The 13,929-nt window shown below is 38.5% G+C and overlaps 2 protein-coding genes across 3 annotated transcripts; one reads left to right on the forward strand and one right to left on the reverse strand.

The window, feature by feature from the left end:
- Positions 1-1,987: 1,987 nt before the first annotated feature.
- LOC116255517 (ESCRT-related protein CHMP1B) lies at positions 1,988-3,148 on the reverse strand. Its single transcript, XM_031631367.1, has one exon. It carries the CDS (start codon positions 2,791-2,793, stop codon positions 2,185-2,187), a length of 609 nt encoding a protein of 202 aa, XP_031487227.1. The 5' UTR covers positions 2,794-3,148; the 3' UTR covers positions 1,988-2,184.
- A 2,498-nt stretch (positions 3,149-5,646) lies between these two features.
- On the forward strand, positions 5,647-13,529 carry LOC116256530 (anoctamin-like protein Os01g0706700). Of its 2 annotated transcripts, none has more exons than XM_031632919.2 (17): positions 5,647-5,998; positions 6,181-6,368; positions 6,670-6,739; positions 6,839-6,954; positions 8,001-8,127; positions 8,201-8,301; positions 9,704-9,795; positions 9,891-9,995; positions 10,071-10,346; positions 10,802-10,934; positions 11,020-11,133; positions 11,219-11,289; positions 11,418-11,542; positions 12,008-12,090; positions 12,180-12,287; positions 12,854-13,012; positions 13,129-13,529. In XM_031632919.2, the coding sequence occupies exons 1-17, from the start codon at positions 5,956-5,958 to the stop codon at positions 13,234-13,236; spliced, it is 2,019 nt and encodes a 672-aa protein (XP_031488779.1). In that variant the 5' UTR covers positions 5,647-5,955; the 3' UTR covers positions 13,237-13,529. The 2 variants fall into 2 exon arrangements, with proteins under 2 accessions (XP_031488779.1, XP_031488780.1); XM_031632920.2 differs by having other exon boundaries at positions 6,184-6,368.
- Positions 13,530-13,929: the final 400 nt, after the last annotated feature.

Here is a 13,929-nt window from a genome sequence, read left to right on the forward strand (position 1 = left end):
ATCGATTCCCCATATCAAGTTGAACAGTAGCTTTTTAAAAAATGTCTGCATGTCTTGGATGTATGCAGACAATTCCGATAAAGCTGTACAATTAAATGACAATTATTTTGCGTATCTCCAGAACCAATGCTTTATCCAAATACAAACAGCCCACTACTCCTCTGTTTGCAAGATAGTATGCAAGTTTCCGAACCTAATAGCAAAAACCAGGCGCCCAAAATCACAGCAAACACTCTTCCTCGACAAGTAACGACAAAGGAGGCAACAGAAGATTGATCGGGTAGATTTAGAACTCAAAAGTCGATATTGCACAAATTACTCCATCACAGAAAGCAAATCTAAAGGCTTTTGCTAACAAAGAGGCTTCAATGCAGTCATTTCTCCGGCGGAATAAAATTAACAGATTGAACCTTGGAACTGGCAATAACCAGCTGAACTCAGAAGTCATTCTCTAGTCTAGTATTCAGATAAAATTAAGCTCGACCGGAAGGCTGTGAACAGAAATGGACCCGGCCTCCGAAAGAAACGCTGATTTTGTTCTCCTGTGTTTGACGATTACATATGGAAATTTTAAAAAACAAAGCTTGGCCTTAAAAAGAATTAAAAGCGAAACAGAAAAAGAAAAATGTGTAAAGTTCAATGCAAGTTCTAGCAGAAGATATCTTTAGACTGTATAAATCATAAATTGAAACAAACAGTAACAAATATTAATGTAAAGGACGGCTCTCCTCCCCCATTACCAACTCTCATACCCTGAACCTGTGGAGATGGTAAGTCACATCCACACCACTTAGGCGGAGGGCAGATGGTGTAGGGGATCATCTAATATCAATATGCATGGAATTCACGTCTCTGCATTGATTGGCATGGTGAAAATTAGAAGCCAAGGTCAAAGAATCACGAGAAACAGCCTTCAGCAAGTTCTTTGACTAAAAGAATAGAATGATTAACTGACAAATGCAAGAACAGCGTTCAATAAGTTATTTTGGTAAAACGTTGAACGCATTGAGTAACAATTACAATATAAGACAAAATAGATGGATGGCCATGCTCCTTCACGATAGATGAAGAAGCTAGAAAATTCGAGTAAAACTACGAATTAAATTGCCAGGTGATACACTAACTTTTTTTTTGCCATAATATTGCAAGACTATCATTTTTCCACTTATAAATTCTATCCAAAGACACTTTTCCTATGCATGTGCATACACAAAACTATTGAACACTCTGCAAACTCCACTGATTTTAGATTCTGCATGATCACACTCAAGCAAAAGTAAGGAAAAAGTATCCCAATTTGCTTTTTCAGAAACCGAAGCTACAGCGTTAGTAGTTCAGTTCGGCAGAGTCATGAACGCATCTTCAGATGCATGCTATATTTTCCTAACAGGGGTGAGACTTCTGCATGCTGTGCTACATGGGAATGGCTGAAGTTATAGGGACTTCAACCATCATGACATGCCCAATGTATTTTCTTTGAAAGGAGATACGGAAGCAGGGTCGAGTGCAACATGACATACATCAACCGCACAAAACTCCACTGTGTAGGCAACGGTAACAGTAACAGCCAGGTGCAGGAGAACCCAAAAATCAACCACCGTCCTAGCAGAGAAAGACAACAATATTGAACAAACCAAATCCAAATGACAGAAACCATATTCGCATAGTGCAACTGAACACAATCGTCTAATGTCTATTGAACCACAGTAATCAGGCGCCTCTCCAACAAGTGAACAAATGAAGGAACATTACTCAGGCACATAAACATCAGAAAATATGAACAGCCGCACATAGCGTGACATCCTGCACCAGCTACGGACATTTTAAAACCCAGAAAACCAATCAAAGAAATTTGAATGAAATTTCGACCATCTAGCAAGAAATAAATCCGAAACGACACATCAGATGATAGTAAGAGCGGTTCTACCATCATAATTATCATCATGCCATGGCTCATTCCCATATAAAAGGTAAAGAACACAACTGCTATAAGAAAGAAGCCATGAACATTACCAAGCCACTGTGTAACTACAAATATTTGGGTCTGAGATAACTGCGAGGTCCATCGGATAGCACATCAACAACATGTATTAAGCAACCATATTAGCTACAATCTTCATAAAACCGGTTCATAATAAACAAGTTGTCCTTCTCATCAACGCATAGAGAAGAGGGTAAATTCAATTACCCTCTGGCCTTGAGCTCAGCCAGACGCCTCGAGAGATCGTCCTCGTCCACCTTCTCCGCCTTGGCAGGGATGGCGTGCGCCGCCGGCTGGGGCAAGCCAACTGAGACCTCCAACCCGTAATCATCCGCCACTTGCTGCATCAAGCTATTGACATCGTCTTCAGGCGTGGAGAGCGACGTGCTCCCGGCCATGGAATTCTCCATGAACTCGGCCTGGACCTCCATATTCACAAACTGCTTCTCGAACTGGTCCATCGTCTCCGACATTTTCTGGAGATTGCCCGTCGTGAGCGAGGACTCGAGCGCCTTGACGATCGACCCCATGGACTTATTGATCGTCATCATCTTAGCCTGTGAATCGAGGCGCGCGACGACGGCGTCGAGGCGGGAGGCGAGGCGCAGGTAGTTCATCTGCTCGTTACGCTTGCGAATGGAGTTCTCCGCGTAGATGCGCGCCCCGTCCATATTGCCCTTCTCGATCGCCTTCTTCACCTTCAGCTTCTCCGTCTTCTCTTCCTTCTCGCACTTCCTCGCCTGCCTCTGCAGACTCTTGCTCGTGAACTTGAGCTCCATGATCTGGTTCATCAGCTTCTCCGTGTTACCCATGGCGTCGATCCCCTCGAAGACTTCCCTTCACCCTCCCGATCAAGCGACCGATCGCCCGAAGACTGCCTCTTCCCCGCCTTCCGTCAAGGTCTCCACCTCCTTTAGGGCTACGATTTGGGGCAAGGGTATGGTCGTGGATAACGCGTGTAAGGCTACCTGAACGGAAAATTCTCTCAGGAGATTTAGGATTTCCGCGTGAGGAAGTCGCGTCCCTGAGAAGGTTGCAGGAGGACGAAGGAAGCTTCGTCCTTCGGATTAGGGTTTCGACGGAAAGTCGCTTCCTGCGAATCGATCCTTGGGAGAAAAGGGCGAGACCTCTCTTTGTCGACGAGAGGAAAGAGGACGGGTTCTTTTTCCCCTTCGTTTTCGGGTATCTTTTGGGAAAGGAATTTGTCTTAATTTCAATGAAGTGCTTCCCATTTCTAATATTTCTTATACGTATACCATACGTTTTCCAGTTTGCGTGCATTCTCCCAATACATCCATAAACACTTGTAAATTCAACTTCCTAAACACAGTGGCTTTTTGGTACTAAATTCGTGGGAGCCTTTGGATGACGCTTTACTTAACCCAGTTTTTTCAAAACTCTATTTTATAAAGATTGTGTTCTTTCCGTTAATTAATTATAAAAACTTCAGTTTTTATAAATAAGTTGAATGAGAAAGTTTTTCCACTCATTTTACAAAATCAGGTTCTATCAAAACAGGATTTTCCTTGTTCTCGTTTGTTAACAATACCCAACAATATGGTTTTAGAGCTCCAAAACCTAGTTTTTTGTGTCATCTAAGTGCACCCTTCAACTTTTTCAATACCCAACTTCATTTTTTTCAATAACTTAATTATGCATGTGCAATTCATGTTCTTCCTAGCATGATCATCAGGAGGAATACATGGCCTTTCTAAGTGTGAGTGACATTTATATATTTAGTGAAATAAGGATTCAAAATTTATCTAAAGCAATCCTAATACTCTGTGAGGTTAAAGGCAAGGGCGGAGACATCCACACAATAGGATAAAATGCTCGTCCCGTGCACTAACATATACGAAAACTTTGCCAAGGAAAAGGATGACTGATGAGGTAGTTGGATGTAATAAATGGAAATTTGCTACCTTTATAGGGGTAAGCTTTACGGGTCTACTGGCCGTTTGTTACTGTTGACGCAGACCGGGATTTGAACAAACCGACGGGTCCCCAGGGTCGGGTCAACGGGTAGTTTCCTACCCACGCTCGCGACTTTATGACATGTACCAGCCTCATTAAAATAAAATGAATAAAATATTTTTTAATATAATAATAATTTTAATAATAAACTATGTATTATTAATCAAATAAAAACTATTAAAAACTTATAAGCCCGAATTGAGCTTCATTGATCGGGAATTGGTTTTTTCAAGTTCAATAGAACTGGGTATCGAGGCCTGATGCCAACCTCTAATACTAATCGGATACTCGGCCTGATGCCAATCTCTAATACTAATCAGATACTCGACCAATTGAGTACTCGGCCTGATGCCAACCTCTAATATTAGTATTAATCGGATACTCGACCTGATGCCAACCTCTAATATTAGTATTAATCGGATACTCGACCTGATGCCAACCTCTAATATTAGTATTAATCGGATACTCGACCGGATGCCAACCTCTAATATTAGTATTAATCGGATACTCGACCTGATGCCAACCTCTAATACCAGTAATGAAGCTAACACCGAGTTTCCAATGGATCAATTCCTGTACGTGGGCCTGGCATTATTGGATCTGATTTCTTAACCACATGAGTGGGCCGCGTTTTTGGATATAAATTCTTAACCAATCACTGACATGCTCAATAATTCATATAAGCTTGTGGGTATACACGAATCCTATGTTGGTGTGTGTCTAATGTTGCGAGATTGTTAAAAATTAAAAATGTATCGCTAAGGCACCATGTTAAAATAAATATACAACATTCAATACATTACATGGTAGCATAGAACTCACCATAACAAATTTGAACATCATTTGGTCTTTGTCTAAATTGGATTTGTGAAAAACTGAATTTTAACAAAAGTGGCGCGAATAACTATTTTATAAAATATTTTTATTTATTTATTTTCGTTATAAATCGAAAATCGAGTTTGAATCCTAAGTTTGACTGGTTTTAATTGCAAAATCAAGTCCAACACATTGATTGTAAAAAAGATTTAGCAATCGGTCAACCATACGGCACCAAGTTCAAGACGAGGAAGTATTGTATTTCGAACCTGTGAGTTGGCTTTGAGAGTTGGGAACCATAAAGATGAACCTATGTTTTTAATGTTATAAACTACCGTTTTTAATCTGGAGGGAGAAGAAAATCCGAGTTGTCTAAATCATGGGTTGGAGACCAAAAAGCTTCTTTCTCAGTCATTGGTTGAACCAATCCGGAGAAAAAGTTTTCCTCTTTTTTTTTTTTTTTTTCACTTGTGTTTCATATTATGAATTTCACTAGTTGAAGTTTAAATATGCGTTTTATTATAAAGGACAAAGTTTCAACCACTAAAAACAAATTTATGGACTATTTGTTTAATTTAGTTAATAATATTAATATGTGATTACTTATATTTATATTAATTATTTACTTAAGTGGTTACTATTAAAATAGGCATGATTTTTAGTTTGGAGCTTACCGTATTCTCCTTTTTCAGACGAGGGCCGTGTTCTGAAATAATTCTTATATATATATATATATCATTATTTTTTTAATTTTTATTTCAATATTACTTAAATAACAAGAAAAGGGCAGTTTTTTTTTTTTAAAAAAAAAGACGGAGAGCTCCGTATACCCCGGGTAGAGGGAGTTCCTAAATTCAAAAAGTTGTTTGGGGGAAAGTTAAAAAAAAAAAGTAGTCGCCTCGGAAATCTCCTCCTCCGCCTGTGCATTTTCTTCTCCACCTCTTCAACTCCTCAGAGAGTGAGGGAGATCGATCAGGGTTTCAAGAGGGCAATTCTTGGTCTCATCTCTTTATTATTCTTCTCTGTGTTGTACATGGAGGGAAACAGGGAGATGGTTGGCGGGCGACGTTACGGCTTCAATCGGCGGAATCCCAGCGCAATCTGAGCATTCATTTCTGTGATCGTCAGGTATATCGCTGGGTTACGGGGAGCTGATTTCCGCTCAATTTCACCCGGAAAGAGACATGGCGTGGATCAAGCGCATATGTGCAAAATTTGCGGAGAAACGTGAGTTCGACGTTCCTGGGAGAGTCTTCCCTTCTACGTTCTTGATCAATTTCAAGTAAAGAAAAAAAAAAAAAAGTTTTACTCATTTTCGGCTGGCACCCCCATTTTCTTGCTCCTCGTCTTGCTTAGTGTTAACCTTCGTTGTCTTCTTGTCGTTCATTTTATCTTTTGCCGCATTGTAGCAGCTTATGAGATGCGGACTGGCGGGGAAGAGACGGACTTTGAATTCGCTATCGCCGTTCCAAGAAGGCCGGAGACGATAGTCTTGGACGTCAATGCGGATTGCGCCGTCGAAGTCTTGGTTGCCCAGTTGAGGAAATCGGGGTTTTATGTCGAGAGGGTTCGAGGGGTTTTCCACGAGTTCATCAAGGTTTCTCTTCTAGTAGACTAGTTATTGCGTTCCTTCCTCTTTTCTTTGTTAATTTCTCCTTTTCTTTTCGTGTCATAATCTCTATCTCCTCCCTCTCTCTGCGATGCATGCTGCATTCTTTAGGTTATTGCGGATTGCTTTCTTTCACTTTCGACTCTCTCTTTCTCCCGGCAATCTACGATGAATTCTCTAGGTTATTGCGAATTATTTCTTTCACTACATCCTCTTTCATCTTGTGGGAAGGTTTTTATCTTTTCTTTGATTTCGTCTATTTTTGGCTGGATGCTTAATCTTTTCGCAGTTGGGAGCGCCATTGGAAGCTCTCGGCAGGGCAGCAGCTGAATTAAAGCTGAGAAAACCAACCTCTATTGGTTAGTTTTTCAATTTGCATTCACGTTCTCTATTGTTTGATGGCTTTTCTTATTTTGTGATTCCTTCTGATATATTGTAAATTTTTAAAAATCCTGAAGGCATGGATTTGCAGTTTGAATGGGATCAAGTTTCGGCATTTATACGACAGCGTGATGGCTCGTTGTTTAGTTGGCGTGAACGGTTCCGTTGTTATAAATACATGATGAAACAAGTAGTAAGTGGTGTTACTAGAATTAGTTGCAGTTTTCTTATGTTATCTTTTTTCTCCCCTCGTTTCGCTTTTCCCTTATAATTGTTGTTTGTTTAAGATAGCTTTTGTATATCTTTTTGACTTTTACGTTTTAGTCGATCCAATTCTTTGTCATATGTGTATCAAGATTCCTTTTCTTGATCGTTTCTGTTGCATGTGCTTATCACTTCTTGACAGAGCCTAATTTTCATTTCACCATCTCGTTAAAATCATCAAAACTACTTCTCGTTTGTTTTATGCACTGTTAAACATTCAGGTTCCCATCTACACAATGGCTGTTTGAGCTCCAAATGCAGCTCAAGAATTGTTTCGTCAAGGGCATTCAAGGCTGTGACATAACGTTGGGAAACCAAAATGTGAAGCACCAGTGTTCAGCTCTCAGCTTCTTAGGCTTGTTACTGCACTATGTAAATGTGTTTGTTTGTGTTCCCATATATTAGTTAGTTGGCTCTTCAAGTGTTGGGCTTGCAAAAAATTGGTTTAGCTCATTGTCTGGCTTGTCAAGAGCATTCAAAGCTTTGAGATATGAGGTCGGGAAACCAAAACATGAAGCAGCAGTGTGCAGCTCTCAACTTTTTGGGCTTATTGCTAGACTATATATAATGTGTATATTTTTGTTTCCAAATAGTTAGTTATGTAGCCCTTGAAAGTGTTTGGCTTGCCAAAAATTGGTCAAACACAAAATTAGATTTATTCATGAGGCACTCAATCTTGCATTGGTAGGTTCAACATTCAAATGGTTTACTGAGTGTAGCTTGTATTCCCTCTGAAAACAAGCTGGAGCTCGTAATCTATAAATTGGGCCTGCTAAAGTTTGAGTGTAGATAGTATTGCTCCTGAAAACAAGCTGAATTTAAGTACTAACCACAAGTTCATGCGTATAATTTTTACTTAGAACCTCTATTCCATCTAAACTTGGTGTTTCCTTTGGATTGTCTTAGCACATTATATATGACTAGATAAGCTCCATCTCTGTCTGCTGTTTGAGGATGATAAACTAGTTGATGCAGGTCAACTCAACTGACTTGGCAGTAACTCTGAGATTTGGAGAAAATTTATATGCATGGCATAGCGGTGAATCCCTGCTGAAACTGATGGAGTCTGTAGGAATGATAAAAAAAGTATATCCATTACATGGTATGATGATTTTTTTTTTCATGTTTTTTATCTGCTTAGTGGAATCTAAATTTGTTCTCTATTTCATTTTTAGTGGAGAGAAAGAGGAAGCAGCTTATGCAAAGTTGGGCATTGAACTGCTTTGCTTTCACATCACAGCCCATTGATGATATTCATTCCTATTTTGGTACAAAGGTTGAAGAAAAAACTATAATTTAAAGGTGTATCTTAGAGTTTGATCTGCATATTAGATCTATTGTTTAGCTATATCATTGGTCAATATGGATGAGTATTTTAATTGTTTGGCATCTTCTGCTCACTGGCTATTGTATATATGTGCACAGTGCACACACACATGCACACACACAAAGAGACATATATATCAGTGTTATCCGTATCATACAATGCGACTTGTCCGAGTGAAGAAAACATAGACGATACGTGCTCGATATGCGATACGCCTGCGTATCGTTCCCATATTGGATGTATCATACAACATGGGGAGGTGTATCGTACGATACACACGATACATCCCATATTTTACGACATAGGGTTAAAATTTGACAAAGGGCCCCAAGGCCCCTTTTGGCGTCATTCTTTTAAACCGAGACCCTCTCTAAACTTCTCTATAGGCTTTGAGAGGGAGAGATTTGCTGGTTTTCCAAAAAATCGCTGATTTGAGGAAGAAACCATCAGTTTGATGAACTCGTGATATAGTTTACTAAACTCTGGAACACTCTAAGTCTAAAGTCTCAACTCGTATATGATAGATTCTCTTTAAATTTGTGATGGACCATGGATGTTTTAATATGTTATTTTGAATCTCTTAGTCTTACTTTACATTTTTTGAATTTGTTGCTGATATATAAGCCTATGGTTTATGAATGATGAATGATGAACGATGAACGATGAACGATGAACGATGAATCATTAATGTTCTTTATGTGTGATGAGTTTTTTTATATGAAATACATGGTTCTTGATTTTTCTAATTTTTGGCTATTTTTTCTAATTGTTTAATTAAAAAATTAATTTTACGATACGTTACGTTACAATATGGTGTATAGGTCGGCTCGACCGATGCGCGATACGATACACCAGTAACAACATTGATAGATATATGCTTACACTGATAAACAGATTAATATATTCATATACCAAAATTAACATAGGTTAATTTGATTCAAACCTAAAACACGTAGGAGGCTCAATCAACCATTTCTGGATGACTCTAGCCATGATGCCTGCATCATACATGACAAGGCAATAATTTTGATCAGTAAACACCAATGAAATGAAGGATTGATTTATATTGGATCATGCTGAACTACATACATGTCCACACATATTGGACCAGTTCAATTTCAAAGCAACTTTTGTTCTAAAATCCCATCTACATTGTGCCTGCATATATATATTATATATATGTGTGTGTGTTTACATACGTACATATGTATATATATTCATTTGTACTTCTGTGTATGCGTTTTTGTTAAATGTTGAAGTCAATGGTTAAGGTTTTTTTCTGTTTCTTGGCTTTAGGCTCTTGTTTCAGAGGTCTTGAAAAAGTTTAAAAGGTGACTTTTGCTTTTCGCAGATAGCTGTTTACTTTGCATTTCTTGGAATGTATACAAACTGGCTTTTCTTCCCAGCTGCATTTGGGATTTTTATACAGCTGTTTGATTTTGGGTAGGACAGGCCTTGCCGAATTTTCTATCTTTTCATTGAGAAGCAGCTTGAAGAAAGTCAAATTATTCTAATTGTTTTGTGGCTGTTTTTGTCAGATCATGGCAGTTATGGGCACTCCCAGTTTTTTTTGTGTTTATTATATCATGGGCTGTCCTTTTTTTCCAGTTCTGGAAACGCAAGAATTGTGCTCTTTTAACAAGGTTTGTTCTCTCATTTCTTTTTTTTCACATTTTACCCTTTCTTTTCATTGATAAATGTGTTGTGTTGTTTTATAGGTGGCAGATATGCTATCCTGAAGGGCTCATCCAAGAACAGACAGTTACCATATCTGGGCAGAGTTCACCGGACCAGTTAGAGCCAGAAATCTCAGATGGACTTACTACTAATAAACCTAAGGAGAGATACAGAGCATTGCAAAGAGATGAGTGGCGTGGAATTTTTAAGAGATTTAGAAATGATGTCCTTGTTATCATGGGCATTATTTGCCTGCAGTTGCCATTTGAGTTGGCTTATGCTTATCTGTACGAGGCTATTGGAATTGACATTCTAAGGTAACCTTTTGGTTTTGTTGGGATGTAGATTGCACATGTACCATTAATGTACAAGAATTGCCGTGCTGATGTACTCCACATGAATCTATTGAGAATCTGTATGGTAATTGAATGTAACGAAAACGAGTATGTGCCAAAATTAGGTCTTAACCTTGCCCCTGTGCTGATAACTGAAAGCAAGTTAGGAAGTGTGTGGATGGACTAGGTCGGACTAAATTGAGCCTCTGTACCAGACCTGCGTTTAAAATTGTTTCTTGATGGTGCTAACTGGGTGCTAGTTAAAGAGTTAATGGATGAACTTTCAGATAACCTTTAATGAATTTTATATCAGTTTCATCTTTCATGGATGATTTTGAGAAGTCATTCTATTTAATTTCTGTGGACGTATACATGCTGTGTATTAGCAATTTAGCATATTCAAAGCACATAGTTACCATGTTTTGGAATCTTTGCAGGTATGCACTGACAGCCTTGTACCTTTTGATCATTCAGTATTATACTAGGCTTGGGGGCAAGGTATCAATTGAGCTCATAAAAAATGAGAACAATCAAAGTAGAGAGTCAAAGTCTGATAGCTTGGTGTACAAGGTCTGATTTGTTAAGCTGTGCTATGCAGTTGATCCCTGTATTCTAGAGAATTTGGCTGATTTGGTGTAACTTGTACTTGGTGCAGGTATTTGGTGTCTACTTCATGCAGACATATATAGGCGTATTCTATCATGTACTTCTTCACCGTGATTTTGTCAGTCTTCACCAAGTTTTGGTCCAGCGTTTGATTGTTTCCTTGGTAGGGACCCATTTTTGTAATTAGTTATGGTTTATCTGTTGATGGAATTACTGATCTTCCTATTATTGTGCATAACTCTTTGCAGTTATTGGACAATTTACTTGATAATTCTATTCCTTTCCTCAAATACAGTTACAAGAAGTATAGGACCTTTTGGTAAGCCTTTTACCTGATTTTGTGCATGCAAGTTACTTAGCCTGGCTCTGCAAAATAAAAAATAATACTTGTGGAACTCATATCAGTATGATGTCTAATGTGCATTGTCCATTTTCCATTTTCTGAAGGAAGAGAAAATGTCAGATTGAAGCTCGTGTGGGAAATCAGCCGGCATCTAGAGTGGAAAAAGAATACATGAAACCATCATATTCTGCTAGCATTGGAGCAGAAGTTGAAGATGGATTATTTGATGGTAGGAGCCTACCCTTTGATTTTGTGTAATGCTTCCAACGACTGGGGGTCTCCAAGTGATTCATGGAATGGTGTGTGAGTTTTATCTCATACTAATAGGATGGAGCAAGTGATCACTGATTCCCTATAAAATGATTTGTGTGTGCATACATTTCTGACTTTTTGTGAAAATGCTGGACTCTATTTTCTCATCTGATTTTAAAGTCAGGTTATCTGAACCCAACTGGATATATCATAGGCTAATCTGGCCGGATGTTAAGGAAACTAATTTTGGTTCCATATATTATAAGAAAACTAATTTTGGTTCCAGACTTTTCAATATTTTACTCCAACCAATTTATTAAATGACAACTGTTTTGTAGACCTTATCTGCTAAAATTGTTGGATCACAACTGAGTTGGATTGATAAACTGCATGTTACAATCTCACTCAGGGCTAACGTGCATTTGTTTTAAATTGTTTGCAGATTCTCTGAAGCTGGTTTTGCAGTTTGGATTGGTGATGCTGTTTGCTTGTGCATTCCCGCTTGCATTTTGTTTTGCTGTTCTGGTAAGTCTGGCAGTGTCAATGGTCCTATACTAGTTCTTCTCACCTTGATATGATGTTCTAAAAGAAGCAGAATTTTTCTGGAATTATAGTATAATATGGCAAAGATCAGAATAGATGCACTGAAGCTGCTGACGTTGTTACAAAGGCCCATTCCTCGTGCAGCACCAACAATGGGAGCATGGCTGAATATTTTTCAGGTTCTTTTCTGGAGAATAAAATTCTGATTTTCTATCTATTGAACATATTATTTTATCATTCAAAGCATGAAGTGCTATTTGTGATCGAATTTTTCAAAGGCCATATTTATCACTTTATCCATAAACTAGTGAAATGCTGGTCCTTTTAACGAAAGAGCAGTCAGGCTGCTGTACCTTCTGGCTACCATTGGACACTTATATCTCACCGACCTTTTTGCCTCAGAAGATGTTCGACATTAGAGGAAAGCAGTTCTCTTCTACTTCTTCTTGTTCTCCTTCTCGTTTTGAATCGTAAGATGAAAAAATAAAAATATAAAAAGAAGGTAAAGCTAACAGATCATAGATGTTGCCTGCGGTATGGTTTTCGTTTAGGTTAGCATGACCTTTCTAATATTACCTAGTTCTTTGTTCTTATATCATAACTTACAATTTGAAGTTATTGTTTACTAGTTCACAACAGATCTTATTCTGCATTGTGACTGTTAAATAGATAAATTGGATAAATTATCTTTAGGTTTCTTTCTTCTTTCTGTGTATATTAAATTCAACATTTTATTCCTTCGCAGTTTTTGATTGTGGTGTCAATTTGCACAAACTGTGGACTTCTGGTCTTTATATATGATGAAGAGAGAAAATGGAGAATTGAACCTGGACTTGCTGCTATTCTTGCAATGGAACATGTACTGCTTTTGCTGAAATTTGGATTCAGCAATTTCGTACCCGAGGTAAATTTTCTTCCCTTTTGTTTGTAAAGAATGTGTTCGAAGGAAGATACAAGCTTAAGACAACAGGGAGGGTGGGTGCTCACGTTCTTTCCTTTATTTCTGTGGATGATTGACAGGAGCCTGCATGGGTGAAAGCAAACCGCTTCAAGCATGTCCAAGCACAAGATATGTGCTCCAAGGATTTACTGAAAAACATTTGCAATCGAGGGAAAAAGGAAGATTAAGTAATTTTTGCAATCTTAGCATCCGAAAGATCAGTCCAGGCATGAGGAATTGGTGGAGAGTTTTGGGGGGCAATTTTTTAAGAGGACCCAGCGGAACTGCAAGCAAAGATCTAAACTAAACTGTAAAGGAGATAGTCTTGTGGAGCTCATGCACAAATGAGTAGAACCTGAGTTGTCGAAGATTTGGCGGCAGCTTTACTTGTAAAGTAGAGAGAACATAGTATTGAGTCCGAATATCTTGTATCATAGATTCTTTTCTGTTTTCTTTGAATTTTAGCCCATTTCAAATTTTCCATCATGGTGTTTGCATTCCTTGCGTAAACAGTTTCCATGAACTTGAATCGGTCTCAAGTTCTGTCAGGCTTGAGTTCATAATGCGGAGAGCTTGAGGAGCCTCGGTGCTGCCAAATGATTGTTGTGGAAAACTTCCCTCTTTGAGGAATACCTTCTTTGACATCATGGCAAGAGATGAAAGGTGAGGTTTGAACCTAAACTCTTAAGTCTATAAATTGGCTCACCTAACATAGTGCAGGTTAGGTTGGATACCCCTTCTTAGCAAGTTGAAATGCTAAGAAGACTTTATTTGCAGAAATCTGGTCACCGGTGCTTTTACTTAGCAATGTGAATTTGTACCACGTCTGTTCATTGCCTTGTTAATAATACGATACTTCCACCAAGACGTCTCAAGGATGG

This window comes from Nymphaea colorata, chromosome 6 (genome assembly GCF_008831285.2).
Source record: "Nymphaea colorata isolate Beijing-Zhang1983 chromosome 6, ASM883128v2, whole genome shotgun sequence".
Classification (NCBI taxonomy): domain Eukaryota; kingdom Viridiplantae; phylum Streptophyta; class Magnoliopsida; order Nymphaeales; family Nymphaeaceae; genus Nymphaea; species Nymphaea colorata.

What these genes read in the sequence shown, in the direction of transcription:
- LOC116256530 (XM_031632919.2), top strand. Translation starts at nt 5,956, where the DNA reads ATGGCGTGGATCAAGCGCATATGTGCAAAATTTGCGGAGAAAC. An exon ending in TGCAAAATTTGCGGAGAAAC is followed by an intron (nt 5,999 to 6,180) that starts GTGAGTTCGACG and finishes GCCGCATTGTAG; the next exon opens with CAGCTTATGAGATGCGGACT. An exon ending in AGCGTTTGATTGTTTCCTTG is followed by an intron (nt 11,134 to 11,218) that starts GTAGGGACCCAT and finishes AACTCTTTGCAG; the next exon opens with TTATTGGACAATTTACTTGA.
- LOC116255517 (XM_031631367.1), bottom strand. Translation starts at nt 2,793, where the DNA reads ATGGGTAACACGGAGAAGCTGATGAACCAGATCATGGAGCTCAAGTTC.